We start from the raw sequence: 23,141 nt of genomic DNA, 5'->3' as shown, positions 1-23,141 counted from the left end.
CCAGAAGTCGTAAGCCAAAAGCGTCTCTGCTGTCAGGGCAGGGATCTGAGCAGGCTGCCCCTACGTCAGCTAAAACCACACATGATGCACCACGTAGAAGCGCAATTTAAAGCTAATGTAATTCACCATGGCTATGCACATGGGTGTTTGCCAAAATGTTAAACTTTCTTTTTTTTAAATAACGCCACATAAAATTTATTGATTAGGACCACTCCGTGTCTTGCTCATTATTGCATCCCAAGTGCCAACCAATGTTCCTCCAAATCTTAAATTTGGGTGCGCTGTCCCTTTAACGGGCTGTGCGGCCCATTCAAAGTTTTGTGCGTGTGTGAAATTTCACACTGGAAAAGCCTGTCCCGGGCTGCGCAACTCGCCCTTTCACTGGTTTCATTATGAATGTCAATATGAGACGGGACTCATTGGGCGGATGTACAATGGGTGTATGAGTGGTTGTAAGAATGTTTAGTGTAAAGGGTGGGGGGCAGGTTGCAGGGTTGGTGCTGGTGGTGCCTTTTATTTGGTATTTGTTCCAGTCGTAATAATTAACTGAACCTTCTAACTATAAGGGCATCCCTGACAGCATCGTACATGACTGGTCTGTTGATGGGTGTCTCATCTTAATATTCTTCCTCCTTTTCAATGTACTCAGTCAAAGGTGCCTGATGAAACGCCTTCGTCCTTCCCCACCTGTAATCCTCTCTGCTGCACAATGTAATGCAGGACCCAGCACACCACTATTATTTTGGACACCCTCACTGGTGAGTACTGAAGGGTACCTCCAGATCTATCTAGGCACCTGAAGTGCATCTTCAACATTCCGATGGCTTGCTCATTGACACACCTGGTGGTAATGTGGCTCTCGTTGTAGCGCTCCTGCTGGTGTCAATTTGATAGTCTCCAAACTTCTCCAAAACCTATATGCTGACAAGAACTCTCTGCTAAAGGTTTGCCAGAGGGAACTGACAAAGCAGCTATAAGAACTGAGCCTTTATTGAGATTGGGCAATCTGAAGTTTAAAGACCCACATGAACTGCACCTGAAACACGCCTACTTTTCACTGGCGCATTTCCCGAACCCCGGGAAATCTGTGCTGGAGGCGTTAAATCCAAAGGAAAGTTAAGCTCATTTCAAAAAAACACTCATTTGCATGAGATTATGGGGTTAAATGGTGTCATAATTGCCCACCCATCTGCGCTAATGTCACGCCGACTCCATCGAGCAGGTTACTCGCACGTAGCCAAACACGCCTCAATTAGACCCAGAAGTTGGCACAATGGAGCCGGGTTGTGGTTGTGCTGCATGTTTCTCCAATTTTAAGTACGCACCCAACTTCAATCCACCATTCTTGCTATTAAAATTCCTCCCAATTATTCCAATTTTCTCTAAACTTGACTATTCCAATGCACTCCTGGTTGGTCTCCCACCTTCCATAAACTTCATCACATCCAAAAGCTTATATCTCACCCACAGCAACTCCTGCTTGTCCATCAACCCTATCCTCAATGACCTACCTTGGCTCACAGTACTCCAATGCCTCAAATGTCAAAGTCTTAACCTTGTATTTAAATCCCTCATCTTAAACCACTAGCCCTACAATATATCCCCAAACTCTCTAGATCTAGTACTCCAGTCTATTGTATCCCCCTTATTCCTGGACCCCACAATTGGTGGATATGTGTTCAGCTCCCTGGCCCCATACTCTGGAACTCCCTCCTTAAAACACTTTGCAGCTTCACGTTCCTCTACATCTCTGGGGAGTTTTACAATCCACTTCTTCGACTAAACTTTTGATCACCCCTCTCAATCCTTCCTACTTAGGCACAGTATCCATTTTCCTTAGTCCTTTGTAAAATACCTGGAGACATTTTTCTACACTGAAGACGCTATATAAATTTAAGTTGTTGTTGCTGTCTCCCCAAGATGAAAGATAGAAGGAAAATGATCCAATGGGTATTCTCCACTGAGCTAGCAAGTGAACAGTAGTGTCAGTCCAGTCCACCAAATCTGCTTTCTTGGCTGCAAGGAATGCATGACCTCACAGGAAGCTGTGCACACATGCACAACCACACACTTGATTCATGCACTTCAGATCAGAATATGTAAAGGTCACATATAATCCAATGTCTCAGAGGCACAAGCACATTGGTGTTAAAGGGATGTTTTTAATCTTACAGAAATCATAAGCAGGGCCAAATTATAAATAGTGTGTACAATGTTGGGCTCAATATCTCCAAAAGGGATGTTAATATATTTGGAAAGAGTTCAGAAAAGAATAATAAGAATTACTCAGTGACTTAGAGCTCTAATTCAAAGAAAAAGCAGAAATTTAAATTGTGAGGTGGGGGAGCACGATCCGTTCTTTAAAATGACGAGAAGCATGGAGAAGTAAGCAGACCATTTAAATTGGAATGAACATGCAGAAAACTAGTGGATTTTAGTACAAAACGAACAAGCCAGTATAGAAATGATTAACAGATATGTGGAACATATTTATGACATAATTCTGATTAGCAACAGAACTCAATGAAAGAAAGACTTGCATTTATATAGCACCTTTAATGAGCAGAATATAATGGCTTACGAGCTACTGCCATCATGGGAAGATGATTGTAGCTCGTACTTTCAGTAGCTAGTACATTCAGGAGTGATATTCTGGAGCTATCCCAGATTTTCTCTGAAGCACAGAGAAATTTTGTAATACTTTCACGCAGGAGATTAAATAGCTGAGTAGAGTCAAAGCAAAACCATACGTAGCCTGTGGGCATGTGTGAAATTAGAAAACGGTCTTCTATCCTCTCCTCAATCCAGCATGTTATTAAATCAGCTGCATTTATCAGAACATTATAGTAAGGGTATAACTGTGCTAAAATACACAGCATCAAAATAAGTCACATTATCTTGTATTTTGTTGTGATTTTCTATTTGTTCGCTCTACATTTATTTTATAAACCAAGAGATCAAAAACTAGTCCCAACTGTAGCCGATCTAGTTATCTGCAGAAGATACACGCTACCTACCTAATTATCAAATCCCCCAAGACCAGAACCTTCTTTCTCCGTCTGTGTTGATCATTGAAGAGTGCAATTTGGACTAAAAGCAATAAAGCAGGATTGAGAATTGGCATCACAAAAATGATGTAATCAATCTTGAAGAATGCAGTGACTCTGCAATGCTCCTCAATGTTTCACAGCAAACATTCCAATCTGAGTACATCTTAGGTTCACCATTTCATGCTTCTGATTTGGTTACAGGGTGTGGGAGGAGAGGTATTCCATAAATTGCTACACTAGCTTTTCAGCATAGAACACAAAATAGCTAATAAGCAACAAAAACCCCCATTGCACTGAATTGTTCCCGCTCTAACCCAGGAACACTGAAACCAACTGTATTATGCCTATCACTTAGTATAAGCCAATGATTGAATACAAACCCCTTCTGGTCTTTGTAACTCAGTGTTGCCTTTATATATAAACATTTTTTATACCAATTGTGAATATAATTTTTTTTTCCAAAAAAAACTATTAAAGTTCAACAACAAAGAAATATTTTTACAAGCATTATAATAGTAAGCTTGCACATATTTACTTTTGAGGTTCACATAATGATGTTTTTCGAATCTAAGATAATGACAACCTGAGATGTGCCATGGGACAGTAGCTTGCTGAAATAGAACCTTACAAAACGCATGCGTCATTTCTCCACTATCTACTTACATTTTATTTTAAATAAAGCTGAAATTAGCCAAGCAAGCAATTATTTACCACAGCTTCCTGCTTTCTTCAGCAGTGCAGATGTTGTCAGCTAGCTGATGCTCAGACGTAGAAAGTTTTACTTTAATACATCTTCCTGGTGCAACTGGTGTCCACAAAAAGTGCCACATACAAGTCAGCAACATACACAAGAACTTACACAACTTTAAGAGTGCATAGAGTTGAAATAACATGGCTTTCTAAATTTGGCCTAAAGAAAAATCTTCATGATAAATTTGGATTGTGGCTGCAATTTTATGAAATTGACTCATTTATACTAGGAAATCTTAGGACGCCAAAACAAATTATTTTCGTAACCTGGGAAGGGAGGAAGTGGTAAGTGAGTGATGGAGAGATTTCACCCCATCAGATTTAAACTGCATTCTCCAAAAGAGAGCTTAAACAAACACGACTTACCAAAAACCTCTTTTTGTTAGCAACTTAGTCCTGCCACCCATTAGCTTCACAAATCCAATAACTCTTCACTTAACTACTTATAAAGGCAAACTTGATCAGTAAAAAAAGAAAGTCCAGTTGAGATTATTTAGAAAATTGGGAGATTCTTGCAACTTCTGGGTAAGAAAGTGTTAACAACATAGAACATTTTAGTGAATAATTTAGAAACATCTGTTAACCATACAAGCAGTACAATTGGTAAAAAGGGAGCAGCAAATGCAACGCAGCCTTTACTGTGGGGATGGAACTTACGTTGATGCTAGATCTTGATCCAGTTGTTCAAACATTCTATGCTAAAATACTTCTATAAACAGAAGAGACTACGTAGGCTTACCCTATAAAAAAAACTTCACTGTAGAAGTCTGCCAACACCAAATGTTGCATAATGAAAGTAACTGATGTAGAGCAGATTGTACTTACTCTTACAAAGTTGTCAGGGAACAAGCCTCTTCTGCCATCAAGTTCACCCTCCCACCATCCTCCATCCTCTTTCTTGATGTTAGTTACAATATCTCCCACAGAGATGGTCAGCTCATCTTCATGCTGAGCTTTATAAGCAAACTCAACAATCGCTTCCACTGGAAAGAAAAAAAAGAGAAACTTTTAGCACACAAGTTACTTTAACTGCTGAATGTCCAAACTGTCATATTGTGCAATACCAACATTTTAAAAGACTTCCTATAACAAAATACCCAAAGAGCTTCATACTATTTACCTAGCCACAAAATGGCTAGTTACACATTTGAACTGCATGCCAATCCCTCTCCAAATTGAACATCTTCTCCTTCAATCTTTACCTAGTTTGGTACACCTGGTGAAATCCAAGTTGCATGGTTTCTTTGTGATTGGTATTTACTCTTATATCAAGGTGTTCCTCAACTCCTCTAATCTCTTTGGAGTATTCATCCCATAAAGTCAGTCTACCTGTGTCCTGCCTACGCCCGCACTGTTAACTTCTATACAGCAGCATGGTGCCCAGATTCCCTCAATTCACAGCTTCCAAAGAGGCACAGTTTTGACTGTCAAATTAGTTGAGTGGATGGCCATGGGTACAAACCCATGATCCATCACTTTATTTGTTTAAAATGTCATGTTCATCAAGGTGCCGAATATAGCATAGGGAAAGGGAAACTGTCCCATTCCATGTCCTCAGAGTTAACTTTAGCAAGGTTAGAAACAGTGAAGCTTTTTTTGCTTTGCCTAACTTCAAAAAGAGTACTCCCAAGAATGCCAGTGTGACATTTTCCATTTCCCACATCAGGCATCCTGTGGCCCCTTCAAAAGAGAGACTGCCAATTTAGTATTAATGAGGTTCTGAGCTCTCGACACACGTCCAATAGGATCTGGGCTCAAACCCACTTCACTTTGGTTCTTACAAACATCAATCTAAGCTGGATTCAAACCAGAGGTTAAAAGCTAATGCACCGCACTACCCAGTTCCACTACGGTCAGTACACAATGAAATTTAACTGTGTTAAAAACTGCCTAAATAAAAACTGTTTTGAACAGGTAAGTGTTCATTCCTTCTTCACTGTTTCTACATGAAATACCCTTTAGCCACAAATCAAGGACTTTAGAACATTTGAAACTCATTTTACAGAAAACGTCATACAACAACCTAGATATATGCTGTACCAGCGAAGAGGCTTCTTTAATACTCTTTACAGATCCAAGCCCTGACAACAACCAATATTCATACTCCCAAGTTGTTTATGCAGCAGACCTATACATCCCGCATCATCAATATCGGTGAACAATCAGCCTCTTTTTTTAAAAAAAAGTATTTTGTTTTGATGCAAGTATCTAAATCTCTCCCTTCCTGCAACACAATTGGTAAAACAACTGAGCCAAAAATTGCGGTCGGGGCTTCCCGCGGGAGGATGCCTCCGACCACGAAAAAAATTGGTGGTGCCGCTCCAACATATACTTCGGGTTCCAGGCCTAGATGCACAGCCCAGCGCAGAGGCCCACACATCCTAGGAGCATAAGCGCTTCCTGGGATCACTTGGGCCTGGACCACCAATCACAATGTAGTATTTCATTCATAGTAATTGGAGCTCCGAGCTCCCATTACTATCAGTGAGAATACCTCCAAAAACAAAAAAACGCACACATAAATAAAAAGAACACTGCACATTTTTTTTTAAAGTAATAGAAATTAAATTCAATGTTTTAAAGACATTTTATCTTTTTGAATTTAAAAAAAATGTTTTAATAGTGTTAAATATAAACTTACCTTCATGGGCAAGATTTTTAATATAAAAATAATAAAATTTATTTTTTCTATCTTTTAAAGCTCTTACGCTGATAAAAACAGGCCTTTACCATGCGTAAAAGTTTGAAGGACATTCGCTGGGCAAGTGTTGGGCAAATAGCTCAACTCTCCGTCTGCAAAAGCCTTTCTCCCGGGGAGGCACGCGATCTGTCGTAATAAATTTTGACAGATCGCAGGTGTTGGGTTGAGGCGCATGCACTTCGCGAGCCTAAACCCAGAACTTGCGGGGCCTCTTTGGGCGCGTAGGCAATTTACGGCCCACTGCATTGTTTTTAACCTCTGATTTGAATCCAGTTCAGACTGATAGGACTCATGCTGCAATTAATGGGCTGAGATTCATAACTGCAGTATTGTTTTCAATCAGAAAGTGCCCCACTTACACTGCCTGGCTCAAATGTTATTCTACATACACAGAGTTCCTCCCCCAGTGATTAAAATATAAACGTACAGTATAGGAAGCTAGACTGGGTGCACATACAGGTAAGTTAAAAATGTGCCCAGTTCCTTCAAGTGACCTCCTAAACTCTTTGTAAGATTGTGTTTGACATAAGGTTGCCAGGATTGTCCTGGAGTCTTCAGGAATTAAAGATTAATTTCCTGGACATTGCTGCAAGCAACCCAGGAGAAAAATCAGAGGCATTACAAAAAATGTCTTTGAACACGTTTGTTTATTAGCTAGAAAAATATTCAAGAGGGAGGTAAAAAGGCTGTTTGAGTGACAGTCAAGAATCATCCAATTGGGTAACGAAGAATCGGTTAGTTTTCCAACTCTGAAGGGAAGGCGATCAACGTTCCCCCCAGGTTGCGCGGGCATGCGGCCACGCATCAATCCCGAGAATCTGCGCAGGCTGCTCACAAGCCAGAAGAGCTACTGTTCATGCTCAGCCAATTTAAAGGAACCATGCCAAAAAAAACTTGAGGGAACAGTGAAGGCAATTCGTCCCGGGCATGGGCATAGAGGTGGGGCAGTCGGAGGCAAGAGCTCGTGATGAAACCTCCCAGAATATATCCAAACAGAATGGGCAACTCTAAGTCGACACTGCATTGGAGTTATATTTGCCAAGGTGTCAAATTCAAAATAATCCAGCATAATTTCCTCTAAAGGAGTCTTACACCATTCCTCTCCAGTCAGGTTGATTGCTGGTTCCAGATTTATACTGTGACTTCAGCATTGCTGCAAAGCAGAAATCTCTTTCAACTGAACATGGTCACACAGCTAAAAGCGATCCAGAATTTAGTGTGGAATTCATAATTTCACCTATAATTGTTTTCAAATCTCTCCATGGCATCGCCCATCCCTAACTCTAATCTCCTCCGGGCCCACAAGCCTCTGAGATATCTGCTCTCCTCTAATTCTGGCCAGTTGAGCATCCCCGATTTTAATCACTCCACCATTGGTAGCAACACCTTCAACTGCCAAGGCCTTAAGCTCTGGAATTCCCCCCTAAACCGCTCCAACTCTCCTTAAAATCTACCTCTTTGTCCAAGCCTTTGAACATTTGCCCCTTATGTGGCTCAGTCTGAAATTTTGTTTTATAACACCCCTATGAAGCACCTTGGGACGTTTTACTACATTAAAAGCACTGCATAAATACAAGTTGTTGTTGTTTCTGCAGGCTATGAAGCTGGCTGATCGGGTAAAGAGGAAAAACATTTCAACAGTAGGAGTGATAACTTGAGTTTGGGAAAGAGACGCATTGTTGTAGCAGGGTAGAGAGCATTACTCTGTAGAAATAGGCCAGGGACAGGAAAACAAGGGAAGCTAGGGAAGGTTCCCTATAGCTGATTTCCCTTATTTTATACATACACATCACAAAATACAAATTAGAATAGCTGTGCAATACTTGCTAGTGACCTTTAAACAAATATTAGCATTAGCACAATCTGTGAAAAATGTTCAAAACACAACCCGACATCTCATGGTTTGAAGTTCACATTTCTGTTAAGTGGTGCAGTCTGAGGTTAGCTAGCTACTTTGCAAATGTGACAGCTATTACAGTTTCCTTTCTGGTGCGTTGGTAGATAGCATATTGTGGGTCAAACCAATGCAAAAAGGCATACAGATCAATGCTCGACAGTAAAACAGAAGTGTTCACAAATTTATCCGGGACACTCTAATGATATCCTGAGAGCAGCAATGATATAATGGACTGGATTGAACTTCCTCTACGGCTCTTAATTCAGCTGCTAAGATTTTTATTCTTGCTCGAACGTCACATATTACTATTTTAAGGTTTCCACGTGTTTTGGTGCCCCTTGCATCAAAACAGTAAAAAAGAAAAATGCAACATATTATTTATTAGAAGAAACAGCAAAGATTACCTAATTTTCCAATAATTTGGTATGCATAGCAGTGATTGCAATGCTCAGTTTATTTTAGCTCTCATTAAACTTGCATCTATCAATATCAAAAATGCAAAGTAAAACTTTTTAAGCCAATTGCTCAAGAAAATATAGGTCAAAAAGAAAATCTACTAGTTAATATTAAGATGGAAAGAAACTGAGGACAGACAATTCCTCAATTCAGTGAATGAAGTAAGATTTTTAAATTACAAATAGCCACATAGATACTTCCATTGTGCATTAAATTTTGCAAAGCAACACGTCAAAAGTAACCAGCTTGCACGCAGAAAAAACATTACAGCAACAATTGTATGTCATTTTTTTGAAGTTTCATTAATTGAAGACTTCCTTTACAGTTCAGTTTACAAAGACGCGCCATCAGTCATGGAGTCTGTCAGTTCCCTACACCATAATTGTCAGCACCAAATTTGACAATCATCATCATAGGCAGTCCCTCAGAATCGAGGAAGACTTGCTTCCACTCTTAACATGAGTTCTTAGATGGCTGTACAGTCCAATACAAGAACCACAGTCTATGTCACAGGTGGGACAGATAGTCGTTGAGGGAAGGGGTGGGTGGGACTGGTTTGCCGCATGCTCTTTCCGCTGCCTGCGCTTGATTTCTGCATGCTCTCGACGATGAGACTCGAGGTGCTCAGCGTCCTCCCGGATGCACTTCCTCCACTTAGGGCGGTCTTTGGCCAGGGACTCCCAGGTTTCAGTGGGGATGTTGCACTTTATCAGGGAGGCTTTGGCAATAAACCTTGATCAGTTTATTCTGCTGAACTTCTAAATTCTGTAGGGGGCTTCCATTGTTCCTTTTAAAACAAGTTTATTAGGTTAAACATTATCTACAAAACAATATTTTCAGTTGTCCTAAGCAGCAAAACAAGAGAATATGGGCTCAAGGTTGTCCAACAGAGGCGTAAAGAAGTAATCTTTAGAGAGGGTGACCAACAGCTCAAAGTACCAGCAGAAAGGGTGGCTGAGAACGAGAGAGTGGACTTATTTAGAAAATAGCTAGGTGCTCTATTGGGAAAACAGTGGAGCCAATATGTTTAGAGACTAATGTACAAGTAAAATTGGAAAAATAAGATATCTTTAAATATATAAGCAAGCAGGATAACATCCAATCACCAATATTATTTTTTTTATTGCTGACTTGATAAGACAAAAATATGGTTACGGAAATAAATTTGGCTAATGAGCAGTAACTGATCAAGGAAATAAGCCAGTAATACATTTTAATTTTATGTATTAGTGAAATTCTTAAGCATTGGCTTTCAAGGCTCCATATCAAGTCAGAGCAATGAGTTTGTTTTAACTTCATGACTCTATCCATATTAAACGAATCATGGAAGTATCAAGGCCCAGAATGTATTGCAATACTGCTTTTTTCAAGATGGTATTTAGACTTGTCAGGGAAAAAAGCAATTCACTTGAGCGGCTGAGCATTCAAACACGTTTTGCACCATGACTATAGGTGAAGGCAAAGATTTGGGGGCCGAAATTGCTCCTTTTTTAACGCCCATTACTACCCAGGGGTAGGCAGAGGGTGCGATTTGTTGCACCCCGTGGAGGGTAATTGCCTCAGAGGAGCGCGGTCGGCGCCCCCGACAGCTTCGTGGGGTGCTAAACTGTCGCAGGCTTGGCGTTGCAGCTGCACTTAAAGGGCGTACCGCGCGCCCACCATTTTGTTTTAATTGTCGTCCGACCCCCAAGTCTCTTCCCTTTAAGTGAAGGGGAGGGATGTGGCAAGTCTATGTCGCGCTTACATCATCAGCGCTGTGCTGATGTGCTTAGCGTGGCGCAAAATGACACTGTCCACCTTCGTACCCGCTCCGCTCCCACTTCCAACAGTGCTGGGAGACTTCCCAAAAAACAAAGTCCTGAATATCGCTCCATTCTCCACGCCATCTCTACAGGCGCTAAATCTTCAGTTAATTCAAATTATCCACCCCAAAAGTGGTAGAGGGCAATTTCGGCCCCTTGCTCGCTTCAAAAATAGGTACTGCATGCATAGAATACTGAATGGTAACCTGTGCAAGAGGTCTCACTTTTTCTTGGTCTGATTTGTGGCCGATCAAGTCTTCCCAATGGATAAAATTCCTTTAATTCAGCATCACAACATTTGCATTCGACTCAACATCCGAGAATACGAAACGGGAAAGAATATGGAGTACCAGGGCTAACAAATGTAGTGCTGCAGAAAACAGAGGTTCCAGAGAGTTATCAGCAGATCTTGCTGAGGTCATTTAACTTCAGTAAAAGAACCTACTCGAATTTAGGAAAATTAGTAAGTCAAAATCCCTACATTTTTTTTTTAAATCACAGTAATGAAAACTGACTTGAAAGGCAATTGTAATCCTGTGGGAATAGAAGTGTAAAACGTTTTACATTTGCATTCCAATCGAAGTGATCTAACACAAAACAACCAACCTATCAGTACAGAATATTGGTCAACTTGGGAAGACAAGTATATTTGTCTTATACAATTTTATAAATATAGGTCAAGAATGTAGTAATAGGTAGATGGGGCTATCATGTTTCTTTTAAGGAGAAATGGTTTCCCCCTTCGAGATTATTTAACCTGGCACTGGATACTATAGGGTTAAGGGACTGAACCAGCCTTGATCTAATTTATTCAACGCTGTTCTGTACCAGAACCAAGGTACCGCCTGACAGAGGCACCACCCGACAGTTATAACAGTACAAGGCTTCCTCCAGAGTACGAGAGGAACAGGTTTATCATTCAAAAAATTAAACTAGCAAAGGAGGAAGTGGTTGGAGGGGGGGGGGGGGGGAGAAAGAGTGATGTTTGGATTTATAATGGCCATATAGTAACACTACACAAGTGAAGATTTAGGACAATCATTATGGAAGTTATGCAAAATGAATTTAAACTGAAGAATAGTTTCTCAGCTGTGCAAAGGCTCCATTGTATTTAGCAGCGATGTGCAATCTGCTGCAAAGCTTGGACTATCTCAAAAGCTGCGCCTGTACACCACATAACCGGCGCCTTTGACGGGACACAAACTCAAGCTATACCCACCCCATCTCAGTGCATCGGTCTCAAGTGATTCCCAGCTCTCTTACTGTGGGGGAGGGGGAACACCTCGGCCTGTGCATGCTGATACCCATAAACTTGTCTGGGTGGTGGGGGATGCAGCAGCTGGAATAACGGTACTGGGCTCTCGCCGCTGCAAACGTGTCAGGCGGAGGCGCGCCGCTGACAGGATGGGGCTGCGTTGGAAAGCTGGGGGGTGGGGGTAGCCGGCGGAGTTGGGTGATCGCAGGCACAGACACGCACCACCCGACCCCACCCCAGCGCTAACTCTCCGGGTGGGGGGGGCCGCACTCACCCATTGATGTTGGCTGGACTCCAGCTGCCGATCGCCCCCGAACTCGCGTGAAGAGTTTAAAGATGAGGAGACGCTCGAGCGCTCCGCCTCCCCTGGGCTCCTAACACCCCACTCGCTCGGTCACGGCTCCGGACATCTTTGTTCGCCTGTCTGTCAGTCGCCGTGTGCTCGCCCGGGGCTGCCGATGGGTGTAAGTGAGTGTGTGTGTATGCATTCACTGGCGGACAGATTTGCGTTGATGGCTGAGGGAGGGGAATGGAGGGGATTGGGGAGCGGAAAGTGGGCGGGGCCTGAACCAGCTGAACACCAGATATCGCGATAACTCCCTCTGCTCACTTGTTACCATAGCGATCGTTTTTTCCGTTCGGCGCGGTTCGGCTTGCGTGGGGCCAAGCGGGTGCCATTTTGGTTGCAGCTGGATGGCGAGATGGAGAACAAAAGGTGACAGCCAGCGTTGCTATGACGATACAGGAGGGCCTGGGAATTGTGTTGGGCCTCCCCAGGGACTGTGCTACAGTTCATACAGCTATGAATGGCATTGGGACGAAGAGGAAACCTGATATTCCGCCCTGCCCCGCAAATGTTTGGTCCGTAGAGTCTGCCGGCATCTGCAATGCTGCGGCCGCGTCCAAGGTCAGAAGATTGCCTTGGGCCAGGGATGCATTAGAAGATTGCAGTTGGAATGGCGGTAAGGTGCTGCAATGGTCTCAATCTCTAAGCACAAGGAACATAGCAGTAGGCCATTGAGACCCTTCAGCCTGTTCTGCCATTCAATGAGATCTGTGACCAAACTCCATATACCCACCTTAGCCCATAACTCTCAATACTTTAGTTAACAAATATCTGTCAATCTCAAATTTAAAATTAACAATTGATCTAGCATAAATTGCGGTTTGTGGAAGAGAGATCCAAACTTCTGCCACCCTTTGTGTTGGTAGAAGTGTTTCCTAACTTCACTCCTGAAACATCTAGCTATAATTTTTAGACTATGTCCCCTAGTCCTAGACTCCCCAATCCATTTACCCTATCCATTCACCTTAATATCTTGAAAACTCCATCTAATTTAACCGTTCGAGACCGGGTATCATTTTGGTAAATCTATGCTGAACTCCCTTCAAGGCCAGTATGTCCTTCCGAAGGCGTGGTGCCCAGAATTGAACACAGTACTCCAGGTGTCCGACATCCAGTCTCGGATGAGCTGAAATTTCATCCAATTAAACATTGGGAAGATAGAAGCCATTGTCTTAGGCCCCTGCCACAAACTTTATTCCCGAGTCACTGATTCTATCCCCCTCCCTGTCTGAGACTGAACAAGACTGTGCTGGGGAAAATGTTGGAATCAATTATTAAAGATGTAGTAGCAGCGCATTTGGAAAGCAGTGACAGGATCGGTCCAAGTCAGCCTGGATTTATGAAAGGGAAATCATGCTTGACAAATCTTCGAGAATTTTTTGAAGATGTAACGAGTAGAGTGGATAAGGGGGAGCCAGTGGATGTGGTGTATTTAGACTTTCAAAAGGCTTTTGACAATGTCTCACATGAGAGATTAGTGTGCAAAATTAAAGCACATGGTATTGGGGGTAATGTATTGACGTGGATAGAGAACTGGTTGGCAGACAGGAAACATAGAAAATAGGTGCAGGAGTAGGCCATTCGGTCCTTCGAACCTGCACCTCCATTCAATAAGATCATGGCTGATCATTCCCTCAGTACCCCTTTCCTGCTTTCTGTCCATACCCCTTGATCCCTTTAGCCGTAAGGGCCATATCTAACTCCCTCTTGAATATATCCAATGAACAGGCATCTCTGCGGCAGGGAATTCCACAGGTTAACAACTCTCTGACTGAAGAAGTTTCTCCTCATCTCAGTCCTAAATGGCCTTCCCCTTATCCTAAGACTGAGTCCCCTGGTTCTGGACTTCCCCAACATCGAGAACACTCTTCCCACATCTAACCTGTCCAGTCCGATATTTTACGATATATAAAACGGAAAAGAGTGACTAAAGTAAATGTTGGTCCCTTAGAAGATGAGAAGGGGGATTTAATAATGGGAAATGTGGAAATGGCTGAGACCTTAAAACAATTATTTTGCTTTGTTCCTCACAGTGGAAGACACAAAAACCATGCCAAAAATTGCTGGTCACGGGAATGTGGGAAGGGAGGACCTTGAGATAATCACTATCACTAGGGGGATCGTGCTGGACAGGCTAATGGGACTCAAGGTAGACAAGTCCCTTGGTCCTGATGAAATGCATCCTAGGGTAATAAAAGAGATGCGGAAGTTACAACAGATGCATTCGTTATAATCTACCAAAATTCTCTGGACTCTGGGGAGGTACCGACGGATTGGAAAGCAGCTAATGTAACGCCTCTGTTTAAAAAAAGGGGGCAGGTAACTATAGGCCGATTAGTTTAACATCTGTAGTGGGGAAAATGCTTGAAGCTATCATTAAGGAAGAAATAGTGGGACATCTAGATAGGAATAGTGCAATCAAGCAGACGCAACATGGATTCATGAAGGGGAAATCATGTTTAACTAATTTACTGGAATTCTTTGAGGATATAACGAGCATGGTGGATAGAGGTATACCGATCCATGTGGTGTATTTAGATTTCCAAAAGGCATTCGATAAGGTGCCACACAAAAGGTTACTGCAGAAGATAAAGGTACGCAGAGTCAGAGTCAGAGCATGGATAGAGAATTGGCTATCTAACAGAAAGCAGAGAGTCGGGATAAATGGGTCCTTTTCAGGTTGGAAATCGGTGGTTAGTGGTGTGCCACAGGGATCGGTGCTGGGACCACAACTGTTTACAATATACATAGATGACCTGGAAGAGGGGACAGAATGCAGTGTAACAAAATTTGCAGATGACACAAAGATTAGTGGGAAAGCGGGTTGTGTAGAGGACACAGAGAGGCTGCAAAGAGATTTAGATAGGTTAAGCGAATGGGCTAAGGTTTGGCAGATGGAATACAATGTCGGAAAATGTGAGGTCATCCACCTTAGGAAAAAAAAACAGTAAAAGGGAATATTATTTGAATGGGGAGAAATTACAACATGCTGCGGTGCAGAGGGACCTGGGGGTCCTTGTGCATGAAACTCTTTTTGGAGTTTACCTGTAAAACAAAAACATTAATCGGTGCCACCCGCCCTGGATGACACACCAGACATTTACAAGGCCCTCTTTTTTTTTTTCCTTTTTTTTTTTGGGCACTAAAATCAAATTTTCCTTTTTCCAGTGCCCCCTATAAAAGGGGAGGGGGACACTAAAAGCACCGGCAATTAAAACAAATTAAACTTTAAAACGTAAAATCAAATTAAAATTTGGTTGCCGGGCGTGATGATGCACTCCAGTCCCTCCGGTGCCCACCTCTCGCGGAAGGCCGCGAGCGTACCGGTGGACACCGCATGCTCCATCTCCAAGGACACCCTGGACCGGATGTAAGAGCGGAAGAGAGGCAGGCAGTCAGGTTGAACGACCCCCTCGACCGCCCGCTGCCTGGACCGGCTGATGGCACCCTTGGCCGTGCCCAGGAGCAGTCCTACGAGGAGGCCTTCGGACCTACCCGCTCCCCTCCGCACAGGGTGCCCAAAGATCAGGAGAGTGGGACTGAAGTGCAGCCAGAATTTCAGGAGCAGCCCCTTCAAATAATGGAACAGGGGCTGCAACCTCGTGCATTCAATAAAAACATGGAACACGGACTCCTCCAGACCGCAGAAATTGCAGGCGGCCTGGGAGTCCGTGAATCGGCTTAAAAATTTGTTGCACGGCACTGCTCCGTGCACCACCCTCCAGGCCAAGTCCCCGATGAATAGTGGGAGGACCCCTGCGTAGAGTGCCCTCCATCGGGGACCCCCGCCTCCTCCGGACGGCAGGATGGTACGCCATGGTGTGTCCGGACGGCCGGCAAGGATGGCAAAGTTGAGAGTGTGCAGGAGCAGCCCGTGCAGGAAACCCCTCCGCGCGGAACTGAAAGGCACGGAGGGGATTTCCCCGAGGCGGCTCAAGTTGTGAGGCGCCGGCCCCCGAGGGAGGTTCCGGGATTTGGCGCGATGAGGAATTCCGTCCGGACGGGGGTCAGTTCGGACGGGATCTCCCCACGTGCTTGAGCCTCCTCGATGCACCTAACAGTGTCAGGGCCCAAAGCTGTTTTTAGCGACTCGATGGCTTCGGCCGCGTGGCGGACGTCGGCTGAATTTAGGCGCCGCGCCAGCGTGCCTGGCGCCATCCAGCCCGCTCCTCCGCCATCGAGCAGGTCCCTGACCCTGGTCACCTCACCAGCCACAGCCCTCTCTTCCGACCGCCACATAAAACCTCGGTCGTGGAGGTACGGATTCCCGAGCAGCGGCTCCTGCAGGACAGCCGCCACTCCAGCCGGCGGAGAGCTGCGCTTGGTGGAGACTTTGTTCCAGACCCTGATGAGGTCCCTGTAAAAGACACCTGGTCCTGACACCCCCCAAGTTCACAAACAGGAGCTGCGTATCGTAGTTGAGGTCGCGCTGCTGGCGGAAGAAATACGTCGCCAGAGCGCACCACCTAGGAGGGGGCTCGACGTAAAGGTATCTCTGCAGGGTCTGAAGATGGAAAGTCGCGAGCTGGGCGCTGACGCACACCAACGACTGACCGCCCTCCTCAAGCGGGAGACTCAAGACCGCAGCAGAGACCCAGTGCTTCCTGTTGTTCCAGAAGAAGTCCACCAGCTTCTTCTGTATCTTGGCGACAAACGCAGGGGGAGGGGTCAAAGTGACCAGCCGGTACCACAACATTGCGGCCACCAGCTGGTTTATGACTAGCGCTCGATCCCTGTAGGACAGCACTCGGAGCAGTCCTGTCCAGCGCCCCAGGCGAGCGGCGACCTTGGCCTCCAGCTCCTGCCAGTTCGCCGGCCAGGCTCCCTCGTCGGGGCTAAGGTAGACTCCCAGATAGAGGAGATGGGTCGTGCTCCAGGCAAAAGGCATGAGCTCCTCCGGCAGGGAGTCCACCCGCCACTGACCTACCAGGAGTCCGGAACATTTCTCCCAGTTGATCCTGGCGGAGGACGCGGCCGAGTAAATCTCCTGGCACTCACGCATCCTCCGCAGGTCAGCGGGATCCTCTACCGCGAGGAGCACGTCATCGGCGTAAGCCGAGAGGACGACCTCCACGCCCGGCCCTTGCAGAGCCAGTCCCGTCAACCTCGTCCGCAAGAGGCGCAGGAAAGGCTCCACGCAAACGGCGTATAACTGGCCGGACATGGGGCATCCCTGGCGCACCCCTCTCCTAAAGCGAAGGGGCGCCGTCAAGGACCCGTTAACCTTAATCAGACACTCCGCGGCGGCGTACAAAAGTCGGATCCGGGCGACGAAATGCGTCCCGAACCCGAAAGCGCGCAGAGTTCCGAGCAGATAGTCGTGATCCACCCTGTCGAACGCCTTCTCTTGGTCGAGGGATAGGAAGGCGACCGACAGACCAGCCTCCTGGGAACAATGGATGAGGTCCCGGACCAGATGGATGTTATCGTGGATTGTCCGGCCCGGGACCGTGTAGGACTGGTCGGGGTGGATCATATGGTCCAGCACGGCACCAAGGCGAGCAGACATCGCCCTGGCGAAGATTTTGTAGTCCGTGCTGAGGAGGGAGACCGGGCGCCAGTTCTTAAGGAGGCGGAGATCGCCCTTCTTAGGCAGCAGGACGATGACTGCCCTGCGCCAAGAGAGGGGCATCTCCCCGGTCGCCAGACTTTCCCCCAGGACCCGCGCGTAGTCGCTCCCCAGGACGTCCCAGAACGCCCTGTGGAACTCCACGGTCAGCCCGTCCAGCCCCGGGGATTTTCCCCTCGAGAGCCGGTTGAGGGCACCGGTCAGCTCCGCCAGGCTTAGCGGAGCTTCCAAATTTTCACCGGTCTCCGGGCTGACCTTCGGCAGGTCCTCCCACAAATCTCTACGCGCTTCCTCGCTGGACGGATCCGGAGAGAACAGAGCCCTGTAATATTCACGGGCCCTGTTGTTGACGCCCTCCGGATCCGAGACGAGAGAGCCGTCGTCGGCCAGCAGCGTCAAGAGCTGCTTACGGACACTCTGCCTTTTTTCCAGCGAGTAGAAGAAGGGGGAGCCGCGGTCCAGATCCCGCAGGAACCGGATCCGCAACCTCACGAACGCGCCTCGGGACCCGACGAGCTGCAGGTCCTTCAGCGCGGCCTTCTTCGCTTCGTACACCGTCCGCAGGGCCGGGTCCTGGACGACTTGACCGAGACGGGATTCCAGGTCGAGCACCTCTTTTTCTAGGCGCCCGACCCTGGCCGCCCGCCTCTTGGTCGACCCCCTCGCGTACTCTTGACAGAAGACGCGGACGTGAGCCTTGCCCACGTCCCACCATAGCCTCAAGGAGGGGAAGCCCCCCTGCTTCCTTCTCCAGTCGGACCAGAATCGACGGAACGAGTCCTGGAACCGCACGTCCTCCAGCAGCCGGTTGTTAAAGTGCCAGTACGCGGACCCCGCCCTCGCGCGGAGCGAAGCGAGCTCCGCCCACACCAGGTGGTGGTCCGAACACGGCACCGGCCGCATGGAGGCCGCCGGGACGCAGGAAACGTGTGCCCGAGACACGTAAAGGCGGTCGACTCTAGACCATCCTACTCCAGGCCTCACCCAAGTAAAGGCGCTGGAGTCGGGGTGGAGATTTCGCCAGACGTCCACCAAGTCGAAGGACCCGACCAGGTCCCTCAACTTCTCCATCGCCGTCATGCACTGCTGGGCACCGGAGCGGTCCCTCGCCTCGAGGGTGCAGTTAAAATCCCCCCCGAGGACAATGCAGCCGCCGACGTCGACGGAGCCAAGAAGAGCGGACACTTCTTCGAAGAAGCGCGTTTGCTGCGGGCCGGGCTGAGGGGCGTACACGTTCACGAGATGGAGCGGCACGTCCCCCAGGCGAACCGTTACGTGCAGCAAGCGGCCTGGCACGGGCTCCTCGACCCCCAAGATCTCCGGCTGAAAATGCGGGCCCAGCAAGATGGCCACCCCACTAGAAGTGGCGGTGAGGTGGCTCATGCGGACCTCTCCTTGCCACGTGGCTTCGTCTCCCGGAACGGTGTGGGTTTCTTGCAGGAAGCACACCGCATATTTCCCCTCCAGCAGGAGCGAAAAATTGTTAAATCTACGGCGTGCCGCTCTGCTGCCGTTGATGTTGAGGCTGGCTATGGTTATCTTCATGACTAGAGCAGAGTGCAACCACTACCTAACCTATTGTGGGGGAGGAGTGGAGTCGTTTGTTGACCTCCACTCCTTCAGCAGCCCAGCGAGGAACTTTTTGAGCCGGCGCAGCTCAAGGCCATGAGCCTTTGATAAGGGCCCGCCCGCGGCCATGGTTTTAGCGGCGGCGCGGACGGACGCGACGAGCAGCCCCGGCTCGGACCATCTTTCCAGGGCCAGACGGGCTTGGTCGCGGCGACCCCGGCACTGGACCAAAAAGTCCCGGAGTTCCTCTGCGGGAATGAGGAGGGTCTCAGTGGCGGCCGCGAGCAGATCCACCGCCTCACTGGCGATGGACTCGAGATCTTCACCCGCGTCCTCCACCGAGTCCCCGTCCCCCTCCGGGAGGTCGCCGCTAGCAGCCGGCCCGTCGACCGCACGAGGTACGGCAAACGGCCCGGCCCTGGCTCTGCCCCGATCCCACCCCCAGGATCGTCGGCAGAGGAGTCCCCACTGGGCTCTTTTAAAATTGGTGCTGGGTCGGGAAGCGACAGCGGAAGGGGTTCCCCCTACGCACCAGGAACCGGGGAACAGGGAGAGTCCTGGTCAAAGTAATGTTCCAGGTCCTCCAATTCCCCCAGCTCCACAGTAGGGGGCGAGGGTTGTTGTTCTTCTCCCTCCCCGCCGCCATCCCCCAGCCCAGCGTGTACAGATTCAGTAAAAATTTTCATATTTCCAGTTTCTGCCGAGTCGAGCAAATCCCGGGGGAAGTTGGGTATTGGCTGGGCGGGCTCAGGTCTGGCCTTTTCGGCCCTGCCCGCCTCAGTCCCCGGGGTGCTCGACCCGGCGGCTACGCATTCTTCCGCTGGCCCCACGCCCCCCACGACAGGCAGATCTTCCACGCCATCCCCAGGAGGCAGCGGCTGGGCAGCCTCGACTGCCTCACCCTCCCCGGGGACAGACTCCTCGTGCCTACAGCGCAATTTGGGGGCGCTGGTGGGGGACGCGGGACACGCGGCGGGCACCGCCTCCTCCGCGGAGGGATGTTGTTCCCCCTCCGCCTCATTGGGGCGGTGCCTCCTTTTGTTCCTGGGGGTGCGCGGAGGCAGGGAGACCTCCATGTCTGCCGAGGCCTCCCGCTCCGCCCCCCCTCTTTTCCTTATCTTGCCCTTGCCCGAGCCCCTCTGCGGTATTGGTCAAGGGCTCGGGCACGGGCTCAGGGCACCCCGCGCTCGCCGGTGACTGGGTTGGGCTGAGCGCGGTGGTCAAACTTTCTGGCGCACTGAGGGGACCCGCCTCTAGATGTCTCGTCTTCTTCCGCGCCCTCTTTTCGATCGGACGCTCTCCCTCCCCCCCGCCGGAGGCCGTGAAAACAAAGGCCCCCGACGATGCCCGCGCACCTATGGCTCCCGGCACGCGGACGCAACTAGGGGGAGGGGTGGCGGCTGCGCCAGCCTTGGCCGCCTTCGGTGGTTTGGCGGCCTTGGAGGCGGGGCAGTTCTTGCGAATGTGCCCCACCTCTCTGCAGGCATGGCACCGCACGCCGTCCGATGTCCAGAAGACGCGGTAGGCAGTCCCCTCGTGCACCACATTAAAATAGCCCTCCGTCGTCTCCTCCCGCGCCAGCCGGACAAAGAGCTGGCGGCGGAAGGAGAATATGTGGCGCAGGCTGCTCTCCCTGAGGCCGAGCGGTATGGGGTTGATCCCCGACCTTACCTCCCCCAGTTGTTGTAGGTGAGGGAGGAGGAGCTCAGTGGGAACAAAGGGCGGGACGTTCGACACGATGACCCTCTGCGCGATGGCCTCGAGAGGATCCACCGGCAGGAACGTCCCGCCCACCGTGAGCCCCTTTTCGAGGGCCAGGGACACCGCCCGCTCCGACCCCAGGAAGAACACAGCCTTCCCAGACATCTTGGAGGCTGCGACAATGGCCGAGGGGCCGACTACCCCAGCCATCGCCCGCACGCACTCCTCAATGCTCATTGTGGGGTGAGTGTAGCTCTTGACCCCGTGTTTTCTCGTAATTAATCTGAATGGTGGCAGGGCAGCAGGTGGCGCAGGATGTGCCGTGGATGTCGACGCCGCCTGCGCATATGTCTTTGCTGACCCCGCCACCGGCGTGGATGGGGTCGCCATCACGGGGTCCCTTTAAGGGCTACACCCACCCCAAAGTCACAGGTCTTAATGGTCTTTAAATGGCCTCGTTTAATAGACTGAGCAGAGGAGCTCTTAACGAGGCACACCTCTCCCCTAGTTGACAATTGGGGAGGGGCCTTGCTCCCTCTGCTCAGTTGTCTTAATTGTTTTATATTTTTCCAATCAATTTGGGAGGAAAAGGGCTCTCAGAGAGAGAGGGGAGAAACAGAGATTAACAGAGAAAGGGAGAGGGGGGTGGGGAGGGGGGGGAACTGCGAGGGCAGGTCTCCCCTCGCAGCTGTGGGTGGGTGCAATCCCCAGATGGCAAAACACAAAATAGTCTTTGGGGTGGTCTTCGGGTGAGGGGAGAAGATGTCTTCACCTGGGGCAGCTAGAGCCACCAGGCACACACTCCTAACGATGTTAAATAGGTGGTTAAAGAAATCTTCAGCCTGGTAGCTCCAGCTATCCCAGGCTAGGCAATGGGGGAGGGGTGTTTCAATTGTGTGTGGGGCCTAGTTGTAGGCAAGACCCCCACACACACTATCCACACACACACACCCCCCGCGATGTTCCGGCCCTCAGTGGTCTTCTTTCCTCCCCCCACCGATACAGCAAAGTCTATTGGGGAATGCACCCACACCCACCTGTAGAATAGTAGAGTCTCCCTCCTTCCACAGTGGATGTTGTTGTTGGTCTTTCCCCCTCTCTCCAACTCTTTGTAGAATGTTAAAGTTGGTAAAAGTTTTCTGCCTTCCTCCTCTCCCTCTGGGTGAAAGTTGGTGGTGAAGCCCCTTCCTTCCTTCTCTTCCTGGGCTGTTCTCAGGGCTCTCCAGGCAGGAGCTAAGGTTGGTAGCTGCTCCTCTCACTGCAGCTCAGCTCCAACTGTGCAGGACACGCCTCCACTGCTCCACAATTGGTCCTTGTGCATGAAACTCTTTTGAGTTTACCTGAAAAAAAACATAAACATTAAACCGTGCCACCCGCCTGGGTGACACAGCAGACATTTTCAAGGCCCCTTTTTTTTTTTTCCTTTTTTTGTGGTTTTTTTTTTGTTTTTCTTTTTTTTTTTTGTTTTTTTTTGGGGCGCTAAAATCACATTTTTCCAAGTGCCCCCTATAAAAGGGGAGGGGTACACTAAAAGCACTGGCAATTAAAACAAATTAAACTTTAAAACGTAAAATCAAATTAAAATTTGGTTGCCGGGCGTGATGATGCACTCCAGTCCCTCCGGTGCCCACCTCTCGCGGAAGGCCGCGAGCGTACCGGTGGACACCGCGTGCTCCATCTCCAAGGACACCCTGGACCGGATGTAAGAGCGGAAGAGAGGCAGGCAGTCAGGTTGAACGACCCCCTCGACCGCCCGCTGCCTGGATCGGCTGATGGCACCCTTGGCCGTGCCCAGGAGCAGTCCTACGAGGAGGCCTTCGGACCTACCCGCTCCCCTCCGCACAGGGTGCCCAAAGATCAAGAGAGTGGGACTGAAGTGCAGCCAGAATTTCAGGAGCAGCCCCTTCAAATAATAAAACAGGGGCTGCAACCTTGTGCATTCCATAAAAACATGGAACACGGACTCTTCCAGACCGCAGAAATTGCAGGCGGCCTGGGAGTCCGTGAACCGGCTTAAAAATGTGTTGCACGGCACTGCTCCGTGC

General features: G+C 48.4%; 2 protein-coding genes across 3 annotated transcripts in view; one reads left to right on the top strand and one right to left on the bottom strand.

Annotated features, from left to right (window-relative positions):
- The window catches only part of sh3kbp1 (SH3-domain kinase binding protein 1), a 380,309-nt gene extending 367,864 nt beyond the window's left edge, over nucleotides 1–12,445 (bottom strand). The window contains exons 1-3 of one of the 2 annotated variants that reach the window (XM_070893971.1): nucleotides 12,186–12,445; nucleotides 10,881–11,026; nucleotides 4,626–4,783 (exon numbers count right to left, since the gene is read on the bottom strand). In XM_070893971.1, coding sequence (XP_070750072.1) covers nucleotides 4,626–4,783; nucleotide 10,881 — 159 coding nt within the window. In that variant the 5' untranslated portion in view covers nucleotides 10,882–11,026; nucleotides 12,186–12,445. The remainder of the gene's footprint in view (nucleotides 1–4,625; nucleotides 4,784–10,880; nucleotides 11,027–12,185) is intronic. The other variant, XM_070893970.1, reaches the window with a different exon arrangement.
- Nucleotides 12,446–12,644: 199 nt separating this feature from the next.
- The window catches only part of rs1a (retinoschisin 1a), a 170,453-nt gene continuing 159,956 nt past the window's right edge, over nucleotides 12,645–23,141 (top strand). The window contains exon 1 of the mRNA XM_070892741.1: nucleotides 12,645–12,873. Coding sequence (XP_070748842.1) covers nucleotides 12,645–12,873 — 229 coding nt within the window. The remainder of the gene's footprint in view (nucleotides 12,874–23,141) is intronic.

Source organism: Pristiophorus japonicus, chromosome 11 (genome assembly GCF_044704955.1).
Source record: "Pristiophorus japonicus isolate sPriJap1 chromosome 11, sPriJap1.hap1, whole genome shotgun sequence".
Lineage (NCBI taxonomy): Eukaryota > Metazoa > Chordata > Chondrichthyes > Pristiophoridae > Pristiophorus > Pristiophorus japonicus.
This window is presented reverse-complemented; position numbering and strand designations above follow the sequence as displayed.